Below are 18501 nucleotides of genomic sequence, written 5' to 3'. Positions count from 1 at the left end.
ATTTTAATGTCACCATGTTCGGCATACTTTTTTTGTTAACTTTGCCAAGTTTTGTCTAAAATAGTTTTAATTTTTGGACCAATTTGGCCTAAAATGACGTTAAGTGACAAAAATCAAAATTATGGTGGTAAGTTTTGTCGAAAACAAATACCAAATTTGGCCTGAAACGTCATTTAGATGACTTCCAAGTACTTAGAGAGTTTAGGTACGAAATTTAAATCTGTGACGTTGCAATTGATTATTTCGGAGATAGTTAGTTACGAGTTAGTAAAAAGAAAAAAAAAGTAAAAATAGTTACCAAGATGAGATTCGAACACACGACTACTCCCGTGTCGGTGCTCAGAGAGGCAAAAATTTCCATTCTTGTAGGACACATTTGCGTTTTAATACAAGCTCACGAGCTTGTAAAAAGCTCACGAGCTTGTAATAAATAAGAGGAGTAATAAGGAGTGATACTGGATGAAAAAATCTTATATTAAATCAAAAAGCAAGTTTATAATTCTTTCCACACTGCTCTGAAAAGTCATTAATTATTTTTGGAATATTTCTTGTTATTTCACTCTTAAAATTTCTTCTTTTGATTTTTCCATTCTATTAGATTCCTTTTAGTCAGAAACATTAATCTTTGTTTAACTAAAGTTGTACTAAGCCTAATGTGAAAACAGTGTTTGATATTTCGTATTTCCCTAAGTTTGATATTTGTTTGGATTGTGTTACCAGTTCTTTTCGTTTGCTAGTTTGTTAAGATGTTTGGAATAATTAATCTTCTGATACTCTCGAGGATACGTGTTAGCATATGTATATTTATCAATATATGTATATGTATATGCATATGTATCAATAAAATGTCATTTCGATTATTGTTTTTTTGGAATATTTCATCCAATTTTACTCCGACAATAGTTTTAGAATATATTTCGTGTTTTATTATACATTATCCTTCAAAACTATCCTTGTATAGTTATTCTATCATCGTTTACTAGCTTCTTACCTAAATGTTAAAACTTGTTTTAGAAGGGTTATTACGATGGAATTTTTCATCCTTTTCCAATTTCGAAAATTCAGAGTATCAACAATAGGTTTTAAAAGGATTTCAATGATTAAATTGTCTAATGTTAAGCATATAATGAAAAGCATAGAAAAAGCATTTTCTGGAATATTTCATCCTAGATTACTCCGATATCAGAACAATTTTGGTATAAAAATACGTCTTTTTGGAAAGTTTTGTCCAAAAATTCCAAAAAATAAAGATCTATGTTAAATAATGTGATTTTTCAGATTTCTAAATTTACATTTTGGTACATTCTAAAAAGAACACCGACAGTGGATTTCTTTTTCTTTTTTTTTTCTTTTCATTTTTTTTTGGGGGGGGTGGGGGAGGGGATTAATTTTACTACAACCATTGTTTTATTTTCGATAACTTGTTTTTAAATGAGGTATAGGCTAGACATTTTATGACTTTATTTTTTTCAGTTACGAGATGTTTAAAGTTTACTCTCGTTAAAAGTGGGGTTTTTCTGCATTTATGATATGACACAACTTGCGTTGTATCATAAAAAGCTAAAAAGAAGATTTCACACTATCACTTTATTTTCATAATTCTCTCATCTGTAAAATTGATCAGCAGCAGAGCAACAGAGTTCTATGATTTGAATACGTTCCATAGAAAAAAATTCAATCAATCCGTTTGTTTGAAGGCATTTTTTCTTAATGAGGGCGGTACCGCGCCTGGTTTGCATCGGGGTTTTTTTATTCACCAGGTAAAATTAATAATAATTTTTTTTTCTTCATTTTTCTTTTTATATTATTTTTTTACATTTAGAAAACGTCCTGTTCTGCTTTACTTCTTAAATACAAATTTGGGATATGCGTTTTTTTGTTTGTCCGTTCATCAGGTCCTCCAAGCTATGCTCGCAGCTTATAAAAAAATATTAAAATATGTACTTCATTTTTATGTTTTTGTGCAGTCACTCTCGGGAAAGGACATTTTTATAAGAATGAGGCTGGGAATGGCTGAAAAATCAGAAAAATTCCATGCTAAATTGTGAAAATCCACTATTTTTAAAATTTACGGGTGACTTAAAAAGGCAAATATATTAACCAGAAAAATTGTATTTTTTTAAGTAGAGAGTCTAGCAGTGATCAATTTTCGCATGTATGAATAACGTCAATTGTTAATTTTACATTATTTAATCAGATCAAATTTTTTTGTTATGTATTGTTTTTCTTCGATCTTCTTCCCAGCTGGTTTGAAAGGTTATCTTTCAGCTCGAGCGTGTCTGCTCAGTGCTTTTGTATGTGTTTCCAATGTTTATTTTTCTTATTGAAACGGGATGAGAAAATATAAATTTCATTGCAAAAAATTTATTAGCACTTTGAATAATTTTACTAATTCTTTTGTTTTGATATTTTATGATACTTTAACTTTCAGGGAGAGAGGGGGGGGGGGGACATAATTTATTTCTGTTTTTTTATTACTTTTCTTGTTTATTTTTCGTTTTGATTTTTTTTTGATTTTTTCGATTTCTAAAAATAAAGAACTAATAGTAAGAAATTTTTATAAATTCTCAAGCGATCGCTGTATTTACTTGCAAAAGTATACTTCGTCGCCCTCCCTAACACTACTACATTCGTACGAGATATGGATTAGGCGATCAATTTCACATTTATACATTAAAGTAGACGTACTGTTTCATTGTTTTTCTTTTAGATATAAGTAAAAGCGATGATTGAACAAAACGGCACACTATTCAGAGCATAGCCTGGCACCGATTAACAAATGATGCAGCTCCTCTATTCGAAACCAATCATGAACGTAAATTTTATCAACGGTCCAATGCTCGTCAACAATTCACAACTCTTTGCTAAGTACGAACATGTTGGTTACTCTCTACCAATGATGTCTCCACGAATGCATTTACCTATGGACGCCAAACCACGTAAGCGAAGAACAAATCACAGTCTTGTTGCTACAATGGATCCAGTTGCTGTTGCCAGACGTAACGAAAGGGAACGAAATCGCGTAAAACAAGTGAATGATGGGTTTGATTCTCTGCGTAAAAAGGTCCCGTTTCTACCGGACAAAAAAAAGCTGTCCAAAGTGGAAATTCTACGTTATGCTATGATGTACATTCGAGATTTGAAAAGCATAGTGGAAGAATACGACCAGAATAATGTTAATAAAAGAAAAAATTCCGAGTCTTCAAATTTAAGTGAAGAGGGCTCGATTGAAGATCGAAATGAGTTACCTTCCTCAAGTTGAAAAATCTGTCAAAAAATATTTTTTAATTTTTTAAACGTATTATTTTGTTAGATTGTAAATATTTCTTCGCTGTTATTTTTAACTTAAAAAAATAATGTATATATAATATATAGTGTATAGAAATGCCAAATTTCTTAATCACGTTTTTGTATTTTTTCCCCTGAACTTTAAGCCCGGAAATCTAAAGTTACGGCCGTTGTCAATGCATTTGATCAGGGGTCCCAGCTGGCATAAATCATAAAATCAGCTATTTTTTCTCAAAAACCATAAAATAAGCATGAAATTGATTTTTTGGCATAATAAATTATAATTTTTGTACATGTGTTCTCCAAAATTTTGTTTACGCAGTTATTTTTAATTTTGTTTGCTCTTTACTCAGCATTTCTATTCTTATGACATTTCCCAGAGTTTTATGTAGCAATTGTTTAAGTTGAGAAGAGAGTAGAACAACTTTTTTCAAGGTTAGTAATTATAATAGTGACACCGTCCAGAGTGGGAAAAAGCTATCCTAGGCTCAGTTTTGTTAAAAATGATAAATTTTCAGCTTATTGTAAAATTTGTGCTGAAGCATTCAAAATTGACAAAATTGTGTCATGACACTATTAGCCAATGCAGTTTCTTCCTAAGCCTAGAAAATTTCGTAACGAAGGCAGAAATGTTACAAGCTTTGCAAATAGTTGATAAAAAACAGAAACAAGTTTTAGGGGCAAACCCTTAGACTTGATTAGCCCATTGTTTAGCAATGAACCTTGGTGGTAACAGTATAGACTGTCAAAATTCAAAGCACTTTTTATGTGTACTCAGTTTTCCAAGGGTTATCCAGTTTATGTAGGAAATTTGTCAAATCCTTGAGAAATTGGTAAGAAAATAGTAAAAATTAAATTGGCATAAAATCATAAATAAAATCTGTGTTTTTGCCCTGGGACCCCTGATTTGATATGTAACGAGATCAGATTTTTCTGTTCGTAAAAATTAAAGTTCAATTTTTCCTCATTTTCTCTACAGCAAGGCGTAACGGGACAGTCAAGATGACCTACCGCTAGTTAGATTAAAAGGTTGGTCAGGGCGAGTCGAATATTACAACTTTTGGCCACTTATTTGAAATTTCAGTTAGGGATTGAGATTTTAGAGCAAAATAAATCATCTACTAAAAAATGTACAAAAAGAAAAATTTGTTGACAGTTTTAACTTTAACATTTAAGTTAATTTTATCTAAAGATGTGATCAATAACTGATTGGAGAATGAAAAATAGATTTTAACTAAAAATAAAACATTCGACCAAATTCACTTAAAAATTTAATGAATACGGTGCCTTGGTTAGAGTGGCATACTCTGTTTTATTGCGACAATGAACAGAGTGAAATTCGTTTGTAAAAAATCAACACGCACTTCAATAGTGCGTATTAGTAGTTCTTCTCATAAAATCGCACGATTCAATTTGTGCTCCCCTTGGACGATGTTATGTTGAGAAAAGTATTTTAACTCAGCTTTAAAACATTGTACTCTAGTATTAACACATTTCAATTAGTTTTTTACCTTTTGAATTTAGTATTCATGAATATAGCTCACCCTCTCTTATGCCCATAATTCAAACGTTTCATTAATGTGTCCCTAACAAGGCTTACCATTTTAAAAAGGTAGCGAGTAAGATAAATAAAAAACTCATTGTTTCTTTCGTTTCTATTACAAAGTTTAACCAAGACATTTTAAATTTTTTTTAATACTTCGAATCTTTTTCTTAATCAATTTTTTTTCCACCATGGGTTTCGAATAAGAGACAGTCAATTGCATTCAGTTTTGTTTGTATTTAAAATGGACAAGTGTCACTCTGTCTTTATTCGAAGCTAACTTTACTTTAACTCTGCACAATTTATATCCAAGCGCCTCTAACGAAAGACGCTAGGTATTATAATTTTTTATCACGCAAATTATCACACTTTCCCATTGCACAACGTATTTTTGCACAAACTTTTGTCCAACAAAGCAAGTTTACCTTGTTTATACTAATTTACTGTGTGCGTTAATTTTCGCGCGCGTTCAAATCTTCGCCAAAAGAAATATTAATGCATTTCGCGCGTATTAATTTTTGCGCACGTTTAAATTGCACCATAATTAACAAAGATAAAATAGCAAAATTAAGGGTTTTAAGCACAGGCGCGTTTCTTTCATGCAAACTATCCAGCTATCCTTTTAACAGCTATTGTTGCAAATTATAAAAATAAACAGAAAAAAAAGGGACACTTAAAACGCTTTTCTGCATTCAGTTTTATTTCTTTCAAACAAAGTAAATTTTTCATCGCGTACTACATTCCGAGCATTAAGGAACTTTTTTTCGCGAATGCGCGAAAATTAGCAATTGCTTAATGCCAGTAAATATTAGATTATTTTTTATTATTTACTTCTCTACGAGTTTTGATGCAGTATTTACACGCCACTGTTGTAGCCGCTTGAAAATATATGATTCGCCGTTTTTATGAAGAATCCTTTTTTCGCTTCACATTAAATTTTAAAAATCCAGCACATATATATACATATATATATATATCGAATTTAACATCACTTGAGAGAAAGTTCGCATTCTCTCACAGTATCCTATAGCGTTGAATAAAAATTTTTAAATGTTATTTCTTTGATATCTTTGTTGATAAATTGATAAAAACGGAATAAGGAAAGAAGAAAAAACAAAATGCACCTGCATCTCCAGCTGAGCAAATATAAAAATCAAATTTATTTCAAATCAATTCTTTGACTTCTTTAGACCTTTTCAAACATTTTCTCGCCGCACGATATTTCACAACATCGTTATGTCAACTGCAATGAAAAAAAAATCATGAAACAACATGAATAAACTTGGCTCGCGAGATGATTAAACCTCGGGAAGAACAAAACAAGTCTGTACCTAATCATTTTTATTCGTGAAAAATATTATCTATTGTTACATCATAGAGAGGGTGTTTTATCTAAAAAATGCGACAAACGCGATAAATAAATTGTTGGGAAAGACAACCTTTTAATTTTCTGAAGAGAACTTGTCGCTACCATCCCTTCAACACACGGTGTTGACAACGAATATGACCTTAAATACGCGTTAAAAATAAAAATACTTGAATCAAATACTCGTCTTTTTAAAACTACTTAATATTCGAATACTCGTCCCATTTAGCTCTAATTTCGCATTCAAATAACCTCTTCCCCGTTGATTTAAGAAGCGCGTTGATTCGAGGGGCTACTCAGACTGACAGCTAATCATGGCACGATTTGTTTAATAATATTTGAAAACAAGAAATGATTTTGTTAAAATAAATAAAAAAAAGTTTGACGTTTATTTACGACTAAAAGGTTATTTTAACGGCAGCCTTTAAGGACATCATTTGACCGGTGTCTTTTTTCCACTCTTGTACACGTCGCTGTCCAGGAAGACATTTGGTATACTGTTTCCATAATATATTTTGTTGTTTTGAGAAATGGCTTGTATACGCATTAATTCCAGATACTCCGGTGTTAATTTTAACTATAAATAATAAAGATAAATACACATAAAAGTTTGTGACTGTACTCCTTCAGATCAGGAATCAGGAAAAAGATTCTAGTGATGACAAAACTTAGCAGAGATAAAAAAAATTGATTGTTACAGCGAATAATAACGAAAGGCTTTCAAGAGGTGGGTTGTTAACCTTTTTTTATTTGATAGGGCGGGGCACCACCCCAATCAGTTTCGTTCACGATAAGGTATGGGCTTGAAATTTTAAGACTTTTACTTTGTTTCTATTACGAAGAAATATGAAAAGTTTTATTTCCGTTACTAAAACAAAAGTGAGATTTACATCTTGTGAGAGCTGTTGAAACAGTTTTTCATTACAACACTTCCAACATAAATTTTTATAAATACACATCTCATCTAAATATACTTGTGTTACACATATGAAAGACAAATTAGGAAAATGTAAATAAAATTTATTTTTTTTGGAAAAAATGATGTATTCAGCAAAATATAATGACGTCAGCATTAATTTTTTGATGTTAAATAACTTCTTTTGTTTTGATCAGTTACTGTGCCAAGTTTCATAGTCATGGTACTTGATTTTAATGGAGGTGGTAAAAAACGAGATCCGAAATACCCCCAAATTCTTTTTCAAATTCGAGGTTGGTTGGTTATTTCAGTCGGCTATTTGTATGAAAAGATCAAAGTACGTGGGGACCATATTTGCAAAATCAATAATTGTATGAAAAAGAACCAAAATACAGCAAATAGGAAACACTAATCTAGTTAAATCCGTATCGTCGTGCGAAAAAACCTTCCCAGGACGAGGGGAATAAAAAAATATATTAAACTGTACAATTTAATTAGAACGAAGGCAAAGATATTTAGACTTAATCGAAAAGTATAGTCCCATCCCTTCACTTAAGCTGAGATAGGACAGGCTATACTTTTACAACAATGAAATTTAATTTTTATGATTTTTACGATAAAAAGATGGCTTTGAAACGGTTGTTTTTTCCTACAAGCATGCTATAATGTTGCTAAATTTCTGCTAATTTCAAGCCTGTTTCGAACTGATCTTGGCAAAGGCCTAATCTTAAATCAGATTTTAGACGCGAAATGACAGCAACGATTTGTGCGAAAAGTAAGTAGCTATTCACAAAAATGTACACAAATGATTAAATTTCCGCTAATTCACGAATAAGGTATTCAAAACAAATTTGAAACTACTCTACTACTACCTCTTATAGACGAAAACAACTTTCTAACGTCCTGCAGTGACAGCTCTCATAGTCAGAAACAAATTTATACGGTCCCGTAGTGACACCTCTTATAGTCGGAAACAACTTTCTATGGTGAAACAAAACATAGCGCAACTACCAACCTTGTTAGCCTCGATGATCTTCTTCTGTGAGTAAAATTCCGCATCAGCTTGTGCGATCTGTTTCGCCAAATGTGTTTCGTCTAAAAAAATCATCAAATGAAAATTTATTCAATTGAAAAGCTAAGGCGTTATACTATGAAAGAAGCTTAATCAAACCTTCAATCTTTGATATTTTTTGATGACTTTCTTTTTCTAATATCTTTTGATTAAATTGTATCTGCGCAACTTGGGAAAGTTTTTCAGCCTCTATAAAAAAGACAAAGCGTTTTATTCAACAGAAATATTTAGTATTTAAAATATTAAGGTTTATTATCTATAGTGTCAAATTTGGCACCTGTTAAAAGAACCCTCTTTTTCTCGTTGAAATAATCTGGTCAATTTTTCACTCTCTGTGCTACATTCTTTTCTAAGAATATTCTTGTATGGCTGGTGTAAAGCAACTTGTTTTCAAGGGTGCTTTAAGAGACTCTTACAGAACCGCTTAGGTTTGGAGCGTTAAGTTGTTTCCTTATACTCTCAAGATGATTCGATCCTTGTGTAAATGAGGTTCACCCCCCGCTAAATCTATATTTACTTATACACACACAAAACTTCTTAATTTACGATGTTTAGCAAATTTACGACAATAAACAATTCTTTTCTGACTGTTGCTAATACAAACCCACCATAGTTACAGAAAAACGCAACAAATTATTTCCCAGGAATGCTAATCTAATAATCCAAAAAGCGAAAATTATATTATGGCAAAAATCATTATCACTCTCCAATAAATATAATCCTGTGTCCACGGCCCATAAATAGTTTGCAATGGGACGCGATCTAAAGAATGAATGAATCCTTATTAACGCTAACTCGTCAAAAGAAAGACACGTTTAAAACTTACGTATAACAGCAAGTTTTCTTTCGGTTTCGGCTTCTTTTTCCATGACCTTTTGATGCTGAACGCTTATCAACAGTTTGGTCTTCTCGCCTTCCCTTTATTTTTAAAAGATTGTATTGAGCTGGTTAAGTACAGAATGCTTTACATCGACGGTTTAAAAGTTTTTGTTTCGTTCAAACAGTTTCGGAACTTTTTTTCTCAGAAATGATTACTAGTTTTGTAATACCCTTTTTTTCTCACTTCAGGCTGAGCTGTTATCAACCCCTTCATTCTTTAAAGTATTTTAGCCTCGTGTTTGTTAGTTGGCCCTACCTTTGTATGTCTGGATTGTCCGATATTTATTAAAGACATGTGACCTTTAGTAAAGAAAAAACACGAGTTGGCGTAGGAATGCAAAAAATGTTCATCGATCAGCACTTTATATAAAGAAATCCCAGCTACTTCGTAGCGTTGTTAACCTTCACTTGTGTTTAGCATGCAAAAAATATCCGTTGCATGGTTTGGATGAAAACTGACTTGAATTTCTGAATATATATCTGTTGTTAAGTGAAAGATTATGCAAGTTCACAATGATTTAAAATGTTTTATGCTGGCTACGGATGAGTGTTTGAATTAGATTGTTTTGTCATGTAAAGAGTGGATTAGTATTGGCTATGGTTAGTAACATGAGGCTTATAAAAAGTGTGTGTAAGCGAAATTAAATAAATATGTTTATTTGTAAAAAATATTCATACCATTTTTCTAAAGTTGATACAAAAAACAATAAAAATCAAACTTACATAAGCTCGTAATTTTTACGGATTTGCTCCGGTATTTTTGGTTTAGTTACCCGCACAGCCTAAAATAACAGTATATGCTTAGTAATACACGTTAAAGAAAGAACTTAAATAATAATAAAAAATAATAAACTACTTGAATCATTAGGCCTGGAGCCATTTTCGTCAAGTCAGTTTGCAATGCAATTTTTAAATTCTCATCAATTTGATCTAAAATACACATAGATAATACAAGCTAGCTAATTTTAAGTCACTTTCATCTTTTATTATTGCCATAAATGTGGGTTACGTTTATGGTAAAAAAGGAGAAAGCTCCACTTGGACATAATTCGTCAAATATGAAACAATTTATTGCATTTCATAATAAAGTTTTGCGGATACAGCATTTTCAAAAAAAAAATGTTTAATTTTAAAACAAATATAAGAAACAAATATTAAAATACTTTTTATTATTAGTCTGACACACGGCGTTGGAATAAATAAACTTTGTAAGGTGGACATTTAATTTTTTCTGAGAAAATTGTACATTAAAACTGTCATTTTCCGCAGGAATAAATTTTCGTAAATGTACCCTAAAATTCACAAATTCACGAATGTTTTTACTCCTACAATAGACGAAAACATAAAGGGCGGGAAAGGATTGAATGAACCGTCATACCAAATAAATCAATGTAGACTTCTTGCAAGGTGTGTCCACTGCAGAATTGATTGAGCTCATGATGAACTTTGTTAAAGATAAGAGCTTTGTCGTAATCTGCTGTGTAGCGCTTTACAATATCGTAAACTATTAAAACAAAAAACGAACTCAGTTTCACAAAAAGTAACTGCATTCGAACACATAACCATTGTTAATCGATTATTCAAATACCTGAATCGGCACCTAACAAATTAACAACTTCTATGCGATCAAAGTATATAACCACACCACCACTATAAAAAAAGGATTATTTTACATGGAGAAAGTGTGTATGAATGCACAAAGAAACTACAACCTCAACTTGTACTGCTAACGTAAAAACACACCTTGTTCCACATGGAATATTTTTTACTTCATCTGTTTGTAAAGTTGTCTAAATGTAAAAGTAATGAAAAGATGTTCGGGTTTAATTTCAATGATTGGCAAATACAAATTGTAAAACATTTAAGCTAATTCTGATTTTGCCTGATACCATATCCAAGTTTTTTTAAAAAAAACCTTCTGAGTTTCCCCAGATGTTAGTTAGAAAAGTCAACATTTTGTGAAATAGGCCACCCTCATATAAGCAAAAAGATCGCAATAAATAGGTCAGAATAACATTTGGATCACTTCCAAAAATAAAGGAGGCTTTTGTGACATTTTAAATTTCTGACTTTAAAATAGGCTGGAAGTGACAATTGTTGACTTACCAAACTTTGGTTGGTGGCATCATGGTTTTTCCTTTTGGTTCTGTTTAAAAAAGTGGTTGCAGGTAAAAAAATCACCTTCTCCACTTAGATTTATTTTTCTCTTTATTCTAATCGTCATTGTTTTTGGAGACCAGACAAAACAAAACAAAACAGAAAGAAGAAATCACAGCATTGTCTCGTGGTTATGAATTATGATAATTAATGTTTATCACGCTCTTTCTTTTTTTATTAGCATGACCGGGATTATTGCATATTATAGGAAAAAAAACAAGAATGCTCATTGAGATAGTTGAAGATAGTTGAAGCACTATGGAGATAATTAAATTTAGAGCATAAAAGGGGAAATTCTGAAAATTTAGGTATTCTAATAGTCTATATATGATACTGTCTCCATAAGGAAACAACTAACTGTTTGAACAAAGGAAAATAATCAAAAAGTAAGACAGCTAGCGAGGCGAAGCTGTCTTCAGAAACAACAACAAGAATTGATCGGTGTTGCAAAGAAGTCTGATTTCAGTAAGTTAAAACGTTTAAAGAATAAAGAATAAGACAGAAACTTCGATTGATTTATCTGATTTATCATGCTTGGAACTTTGTTGATACATTTATAAAAGCTCTCCCTCATTCATCATTTTTTCTGTAATGGCATGAATTCAGCAACCATGTGATCGATTTAATTTTGCCATGCGTTTATTATCGCATGATACTTGCAATGAAATGCAATGGCAGTGCTGTAGGCGAAGAGAAATTGGGGTGAGTTTGTTATTTCTATGAAACATTTGAACTTATTTTTCGCGGATTAGGCAAACTTGGAAATATCGCGGGAATTTATATTCGCGGCTCGCAAATTTTATATAAAGATAAAGTAAAAATAAAAAAAATTGAATAAAAAAAACAAACAATCCGGTGAGTATGTTGTTCTTGTATTGTCGAAAGAGTTTACTGTAAACCAAAGAAAAAAATAATCACAGAGCAGATGCAGATGCTGCTAAGCTTGATGCGGGTGTTCCTAATAAATAGAAAAACACGTTTGATATACGTAAACAACCTTGCGAATAAAGTTTACAAAAAGCTGTCTATCAGATTGTGATTTCTGTTACGAAGTCTGACACGACATATTTTGTTATTGAGATAGGCAATAATATTTGTTATACACTATGCAGTTATTTCTTAAAATTGATTTGTGAGATCTTCTTCAACGGAAGATTCCTCGAACTTTTCATTTTTAATGGGTCAGTCTAGGGTAAACTGAAGACCACAAGCCCCACCTAAAATTTGGGAAATTCAGCAATTCAGTAGACCCCCCCCTCAAAAAAAAAAGAAAAGAACGGGGTATGAGAGAGTCACTCAATGAGAAAAAGCAAAATAAATAAAATAATATACGACTAAATCTTAATTGTTCGAAAAAGGAAATAGCTGTAGTTGAAAAATTATATTACCAGAACTGTTACAAACAGCAAACTTCGTTAAAAAGAATCCTGTGCACTTATGGCGCGGAGACAAATAACAAGAACGGAATCGGAAAATTTACGTTCTTTCGGAGTGTTTCTGAAATCATATTTCTCTAATGTTGGCGTGTTATTAGCGTAGTGAAAAGAATTCCGTTCTCATCATTATTTACAATATAATTTGCCTTTTGCTTACATTTTAACCAAATTTTGTAAGATGTATTTAATGATGTATTTAATAAATTTAATAAATTGATATGGTGGAGCGTCTTCGTTTCTCTCTTACGAAATGTTGTGGAAATTTTATTTTTTGCAGACTACTTTCCAGGCATTTGGGGTGACCTTAATTCTGCCTACATTCACTTTTGTACACTTTGTTGGAAACACTTTTACTTTACCAATTAATTAAATAAGGCTTTTGAACACTTATCTTTAATTTTTTAAAAATAAAATTTATAACAGCAAAGATCATTTTGGAGCTTAAAACATTTTGATTGCATCATTTAAGGAACTTATAGGTACCTAGCTAAATTAGGTGCATTTTGGAAATTCATTCTGCAGACTTTCATTGTATATTCTTTTATTCTATATTATTCTATCTTTAAATTTTATATCAGTGTTGCAAATGGTTTTGTATCTTTATTATGATGATACAATCATCTTGAAATTTGTCATTTCAGATAGTTCTTCACCCGACAGACAACAACATTGTTGGCTACGTCACAAAATTATTGTTAATGAAGTCCAGAGTTTTGCATTTGTTATGTTATTGAGATTTTTCAAATCGAAGTAAGATAAACTGCATAGCTGCTTTTTCATGATTTAGTATAGAGCCTACAAACAAACAGCTTTAGCGTATAACATCCGTATTAGATCATTAGTAAAATAGACTTTGGAAATAATTCCAATGTTTCTCACATTGGAAGAAACACATCACAGAAATAGGACGTAAATCACGAAATGAGGACGTTTCAGCTGATTCCTTTTTTTACTTAACCTGGGGAAATGTCCACCTTGTTAACCTGCATTTTTGCAAAGTTATTTTATGGAATCAAAACCATGAAGTTATGTGGCGAGCGGAGTCACCAGATCGTCGCTGGAGTTGTTTGTTTAAACAATCAAGTAATAAAAGGATGATATTTTTTTTCACTTCCAAAAACTACAATTACAGCAATAATATAAGAAAGAACAACAACATAGTTGCTTAATATACTTTATGTATATATATATATTAGTTGTTTATATATTGAGGTTTATGAGAATAAATGTCAGCTCCTTTGCCTCAGTTTTAACGTTTATTGTTGTTTGAGTATTAAAGTCCGAAGTACCTGTTTTTAACCTTTTTTCCTGCTGCCACTTCTATTCCGATATGTTTGGAAAGATTTTTAAAAATCACATCCAAGCTGCTACTTTTTTTAAATTCCTTGCATTTCATAAGTGATATATTTTTTTTCCTCATTCGCAAATTTGTTACTCAAAATCGCAGTAATATGATGTGGCGATAGTACAAGGATAGCACTTGCATATTGGGTTTTACAAGAATTAATTTTTTCACTTTACCCAGTGTTTTTTTGTTCTTTATTATGTAGTCAATTGGGTATATTCTTTTGTTATTCATGGTTTTTGAAAATAATTTATTGAAATAAAGAGAAATATTATTGATATCTTTCTTGTTGTAAAAGTTCTTTACAGTACTTTTTTTGATGCAACATCACTTTCTATATGCAAGTACTGCTGCTACCCCTTACAATAGAAGATTCACAAAAAAGCGTAGATAGTTGAAAACTTTCCTGTTTCAACTGCCAGGAGGTCAGAATGACCTTATTAAAATTTGCTTTTCTCATTTTTAAACAAGTCTTGGAAAACAATAAGACAATTTATTGATGCAAGAATAGGTAAGAATAAGCTAAAAAAAATTTCTATGTTTCTCTTTCTTTTATAACAGTTATTCCTACACTGCGAAGAATTGACCACAAGTAATAAAGTTACCTGCACCACATTGTAACTGGTTAGAAATGGCAACATCAAATGAAATCCAGGTCCACTAGTTGATGATAACAATGCTCCACCCTAAAAAAAGACAGGATAATCAAATTTAAAAATCAAAAAGGCTAACAAACTGGATTTCCATCTCAAGAACAAATCAAAATAAACATCTTTGTTTCAGTCTGTCACAAATTGATATAATTTCAATTATTTTAACAGTCAGGAACAGGAAAAAAAACAAAGGAATAATTAGCAGACATTTTTCTATTTCATTCTAACAATGCTCATAAATGGGAAAGTTATTTGGCATTACATGAAGTAAAGTAAGGAGCCTTATCTTTTTATATTTTCATGAGAAAATTACAACTAGCAGATTTATTTCTAAAATATGGATGATTTTTTGTTTGTTTTAATTTGCATTAGCCGCAGTTCTAATGCATTTATTATCAATGTGGCAAATGTTATAGAAAGATGCATCATCAAAATCTTTAAAGCTTAAAAAAGATCACTTTTTTTCCAATTTTTGAGAAACATTTTAGCCTGCTAGAAATGCAAAGAAAACTGATTTTTCTGGTAGTATATGCAACACCCACAACTCATTTTTAAATCAGGGTCATAAAAAATACACAAAAACAGCGTATCCTGAACAATGCTATAAGTTATTAAAATTACAAAAAAACAAACTTTATCAAATTCAGGGGACGATTTAACCACCAAACTCTAAAGGCTGGAGAATTTAAAGCCTTTATCTTTGAATTAAAAATTAAACAAATATCTTTTTCACAAGCCTATTTAATGGCTTAAAAGGAGAAAGTAAAATAGGAACAAGCTCTTACCCGATAATAAACTGCGACATGTCCTAAAAAGAAATAGTTGAAACAATTATTGATAGTTTTCAATATATTGCTTTGGTTTAATGTTCAACACTGCAGGTATTCACACTGCAGGTATTCACACCTCTCCTTCATTGTAATACATTACTATACATCGTTCGTCTTAATTGTGCAAAATTAGTGAATTTTTTTTGTATAGTTCCCAGGAGAAAATTACTAAGATTTGGTGTTACTGTCACCTGACCATAAAATTTTCTGATATAGGACCATCAAATTTTCTTATATAGGTTAGAATAAAAAGAAATACTTTATGCTTGCTGTTTTTCTCAGCCATTACTCACCAATATTAATGTGATCTGCGTTAAAAAGGCAGACATGAATGCCATGACCCATAGTAGTGTAAAACAACATTTTACAAGGCAAGGATATAAATGATGCACGTCTCGACGGTAGAATACTTCAATTTTTTTAGTTAAGTCAGACTTTAAGCCTATTTAACCCTCAAATGACCCTAACACCAAATGTGAAGCGATTTGAAACAATTTGGAAACAATTATTTAATTAAATTTTTTTAAAAATTTTGGGCATAAAGGACCTTATTTTAAAATGGAGCTAAACTGCAAGTTTTGCTCATGTTAATTGTGGTGACAGAATTACAGTTCTTTAGTATTGTGGTTAATATACATTAGGTTTACCTTAGTCATTGAACATGTCATGTAGAGCCTGACACAGTGGGGGTGGTTTCTACCTATAGACCTAATCTTAAAGATTGCCAGGGTTATTAGTCTCACTTGCCTGTAAGGGAACTGGACCCTACCCAGGTCTTGATTATTAATGGTTACATATAAGAACCCAACATCCCACACTGCACAAGTTCTTCAGATGTACCTTACAGCTTACGCTCAGGGTATGAATAAAAACACCAGTAATTAGCATGTGCCTGACGCTCAGGACATGTCGATGCGCCTGACGCTCAGGGCATCTCTAGTGTAGTCATCATGTGAATAAGAAACATGCGCCTGACGCTCAGGGCATGATGAAGCCCCTGACGTTCAGGGCATCTCTCATACACCTGACGCTCAGGGTATGAATAAAAACACCAGTAATTAGCATGTGCCTGACGCTCAGGACATGTTGAAGCCCCTGACGCTCAGGGCATCTCTCATACACCTGACGCTCATGGTATGGAAGAGAACACCATAATTAGCATGTGCCTGACGCTCAGGACATGTCGATGCATCTAACGCTCAGTGCATCTCATCTGTCTCATGCACCTGACGCTCAGGGCATGAAAACGCCTATAACGCATAACCTGACGCTCAGGTTATGCGTTATATATTTGTGCATATGACGGAGCACGAAGGAGGCACCTTCATTCCTACCCATTCCCCAAAAATTTCCATAAATAGTCAACGCATACTGAATGTGTTGTATCTACTCATTCAAACAGTACATTGTTTCTATCAATTTGTGTTATTATTCTGGAACCCAAAGCAATTAATTTGCTGTTTGAAGTGCATACACTTTAGCAGCCACTAACTGTACACAAACTTTATTTTAAATTATGTTTCTAAATTTGTTTTAAAACACTTTCGAAAATGTTTCCCAATCGTATTTCATTTGTTTCCCATTTGCTTCCACTTCCTGTCATTTTTTAAAAATTAAAATTATTAAATTATTTTATCTTTTTGTGGCCATATCAAAGGACTTAAAAACGCTGTTAATAGAGAAGAATGCAGTAAACTGTGAGCATTAGCTGCAAATCTTTTTTGAAAATACACCCAAATTCCCCTTATTGTGGGAAACTTTGTTTTGTCTACAACTAAAAAACAAGTCTACAACTCAAAATACTATGGATATAGGATTAATTAAATGACATGAACTTCTGAATCCAGAATTTTAACCTTTTCCAACAAAATCAACAGTATTTAAGTGTGTTTCTCCTATTTTTTTAAAAAATTTGCAGGCAAAAAAGATAAAATGGCTAAGATCTTGCTGATATTGCAGGGTTCAAATTAGAAAAGTAAAGTCGGTTTCAGCACTCTGTAACGACGTAAACTACCTTCTAGATGTGGTCTGGGAACACCACAGATCAATGATCATTGGCTTGTTCATTAGTAGCTACTTGTTTTTCGACAAGAATAAATTTGTATTTTTTTGCGACCTGCAAGCTTTACTTTTTCCAGGGTTATTATTTTTCATGTTGGAGTTAAGGGCCTTTAAATTTGTGAACCCAAAACACGAGAACTAAGCATCTCAGCTAGGGACTCTTACAGTTTTAACTGTCTTGTCTCCGATTTACTTACATCTTGCGCCATTTCCTTAGTACTTAGCGACCACTCACCAAAACTGAAAACCACACAGTCGAAAAACTATATATACCTGAATTGAGATTTCTAGAGTAAGCTTTATTCAATACTAACAAAACTTATAGCTACGTATAAACAATTTGGCATAGCTGTTAATGAAGCTCATTCCACCAATGGGTTCTCTAGAAAAATTGTATAATAAATCTTTTATAGATTGAGTAATTGCTAGCACATGTTGTTTTTTGTTTAAGAACTTTGAAGTGGAGGTGAGATGTATAACATATTATTTGTTACCAGACTTGATTAAAAAAACAAAACAAGACAGATTATTATTGTCGTAACACCCTCCTTCGTTATGATTATTTATGTTTAAAATTACGCTAGCTAAACTGTAATAGAGCAAGAATTTCAGTTAATACAATTTAGGAAAAATAATAAAAACAAGGTAGAATATCATTGTCATAACACCATCCTCCGTTATGAATTTTAAAGAAATTATTTTAATGCTGCGAAAGACTTTAGTCCGTTAAATTTGAAAAAATATGTAACTGTTCTCTAGATAACTTATATTTATGTTAGGAATCTAAAGCAGCTATAATCTCATACCTTCTTCAACTTTATGCAAGCTAAAATTACAAATTAATGCAAATAATGCAACCAATACAGCAACTGCGCCAACATTTACATCCGCCATGTTGTTGGAGAAGGTCTATGTAAAGGGATCACTAATTTTTAAAATTTAATTCAAAACATAA

The 18501-nt window shown here is 31.9% G+C and overlaps 3 protein-coding genes across 3 annotated transcripts in view; 2 read left to right on the top strand and 1 right to left on the bottom strand.

Moving 5' to 3' along the window:
* Nucleotides 1–2881, top strand: part of LOC130654391 (protein C3orf33 homolog) — a 47401-nt gene extending 44520 nt beyond the window's left edge. The window contains exon 6 of the mRNA XM_057456955.1: nucleotides 2711–2881. Within this exon, the coding sequence (XP_057312938.1) occupies nucleotides 2711–2733 (23 nt within the window). The 3' untranslated portion in view covers nucleotides 2734–2881. The remainder of the gene's footprint in view (nucleotides 1–2710) is intronic.
* LOC130653766 (achaete-scute homolog 1a-like) lies at nucleotides 2783–3262 on the top strand. Its single transcript, XM_057456283.1, has one exon. It carries the CDS (start codon nucleotides 2783–2785, stop codon nucleotides 3260–3262), a length of 480 nt encoding a protein of 159 aa, XP_057312266.1.
* Nucleotides 3263–6157: 2895 nt separating this feature from the next.
* On the bottom strand, nucleotides 6158–18496 carry LOC130654388 (erlin-2-like). The gene is made up of 12 exons (XM_057456952.1): nucleotides 18353–18496; nucleotides 15441–15463; nucleotides 14608–14688; nucleotides 10808–10854; nucleotides 10653–10714; nucleotides 10443–10568; nucleotides 9921–9994; nucleotides 9788–9846; nucleotides 9012–9103; nucleotides 8285–8374; nucleotides 8129–8208; nucleotides 6158–6774 (listed from the first exon to the last, which is right to left on the bottom strand). Exons 1-12 carry the CDS (start codon nucleotides 18438–18440, stop codon nucleotides 6631–6633), a joined length of 966 nt encoding a protein of 321 aa, XP_057312935.1. The 5' UTR covers nucleotides 18441–18496; the 3' UTR covers nucleotides 6158–6630.
* Nucleotides 18497–18501: the final 5 nt, after the last annotated feature.

This window comes from Hydractinia symbiolongicarpus, chromosome 8 (genome assembly GCF_029227915.1).
Source record: "Hydractinia symbiolongicarpus strain clone_291-10 chromosome 8, HSymV2.1, whole genome shotgun sequence".
In the NCBI taxonomy this organism is placed as follows: Eukaryota; Metazoa; Cnidaria; class Hydrozoa; order Anthoathecata; family Hydractiniidae; genus Hydractinia; species Hydractinia symbiolongicarpus.
The sequence above is the reverse complement of the archived record's forward strand: the minus strand, read 5'-3'. Positions and strand labels throughout refer to the sequence as shown.

Excerpts from the sequence above, each read along its gene's own strand:
- LOC130654388 (XM_057456952.1), bottom strand. The coding sequence starts at position 18,440 with ATGGCGGATGTAAATGTTGGCGCAGTTGCTGTATTGGTTGCATTATTT. Across the intron at positions 10,855-14,607 it reads CCAGTTACAATGTGGTGCAG|ACAACTTTACAAACAGATGA; the intron begins GTAACTTTATTA and ends TTTTACATTTAG. Across the intron at positions 10,715-10,807 it reads AATATTCCATGTGGAACAAG|TGGTGGTGTGGTTATATACT; the intron begins GTGTGTTTTTAC and ends CTTTTTTTATAG.
- LOC130653766 (XM_057456283.1), top strand. The coding sequence starts at position 2,783 with ATGCAGCTCCTCTATTCGAAACCAATCATGAACGTAAATTTTATCAAC.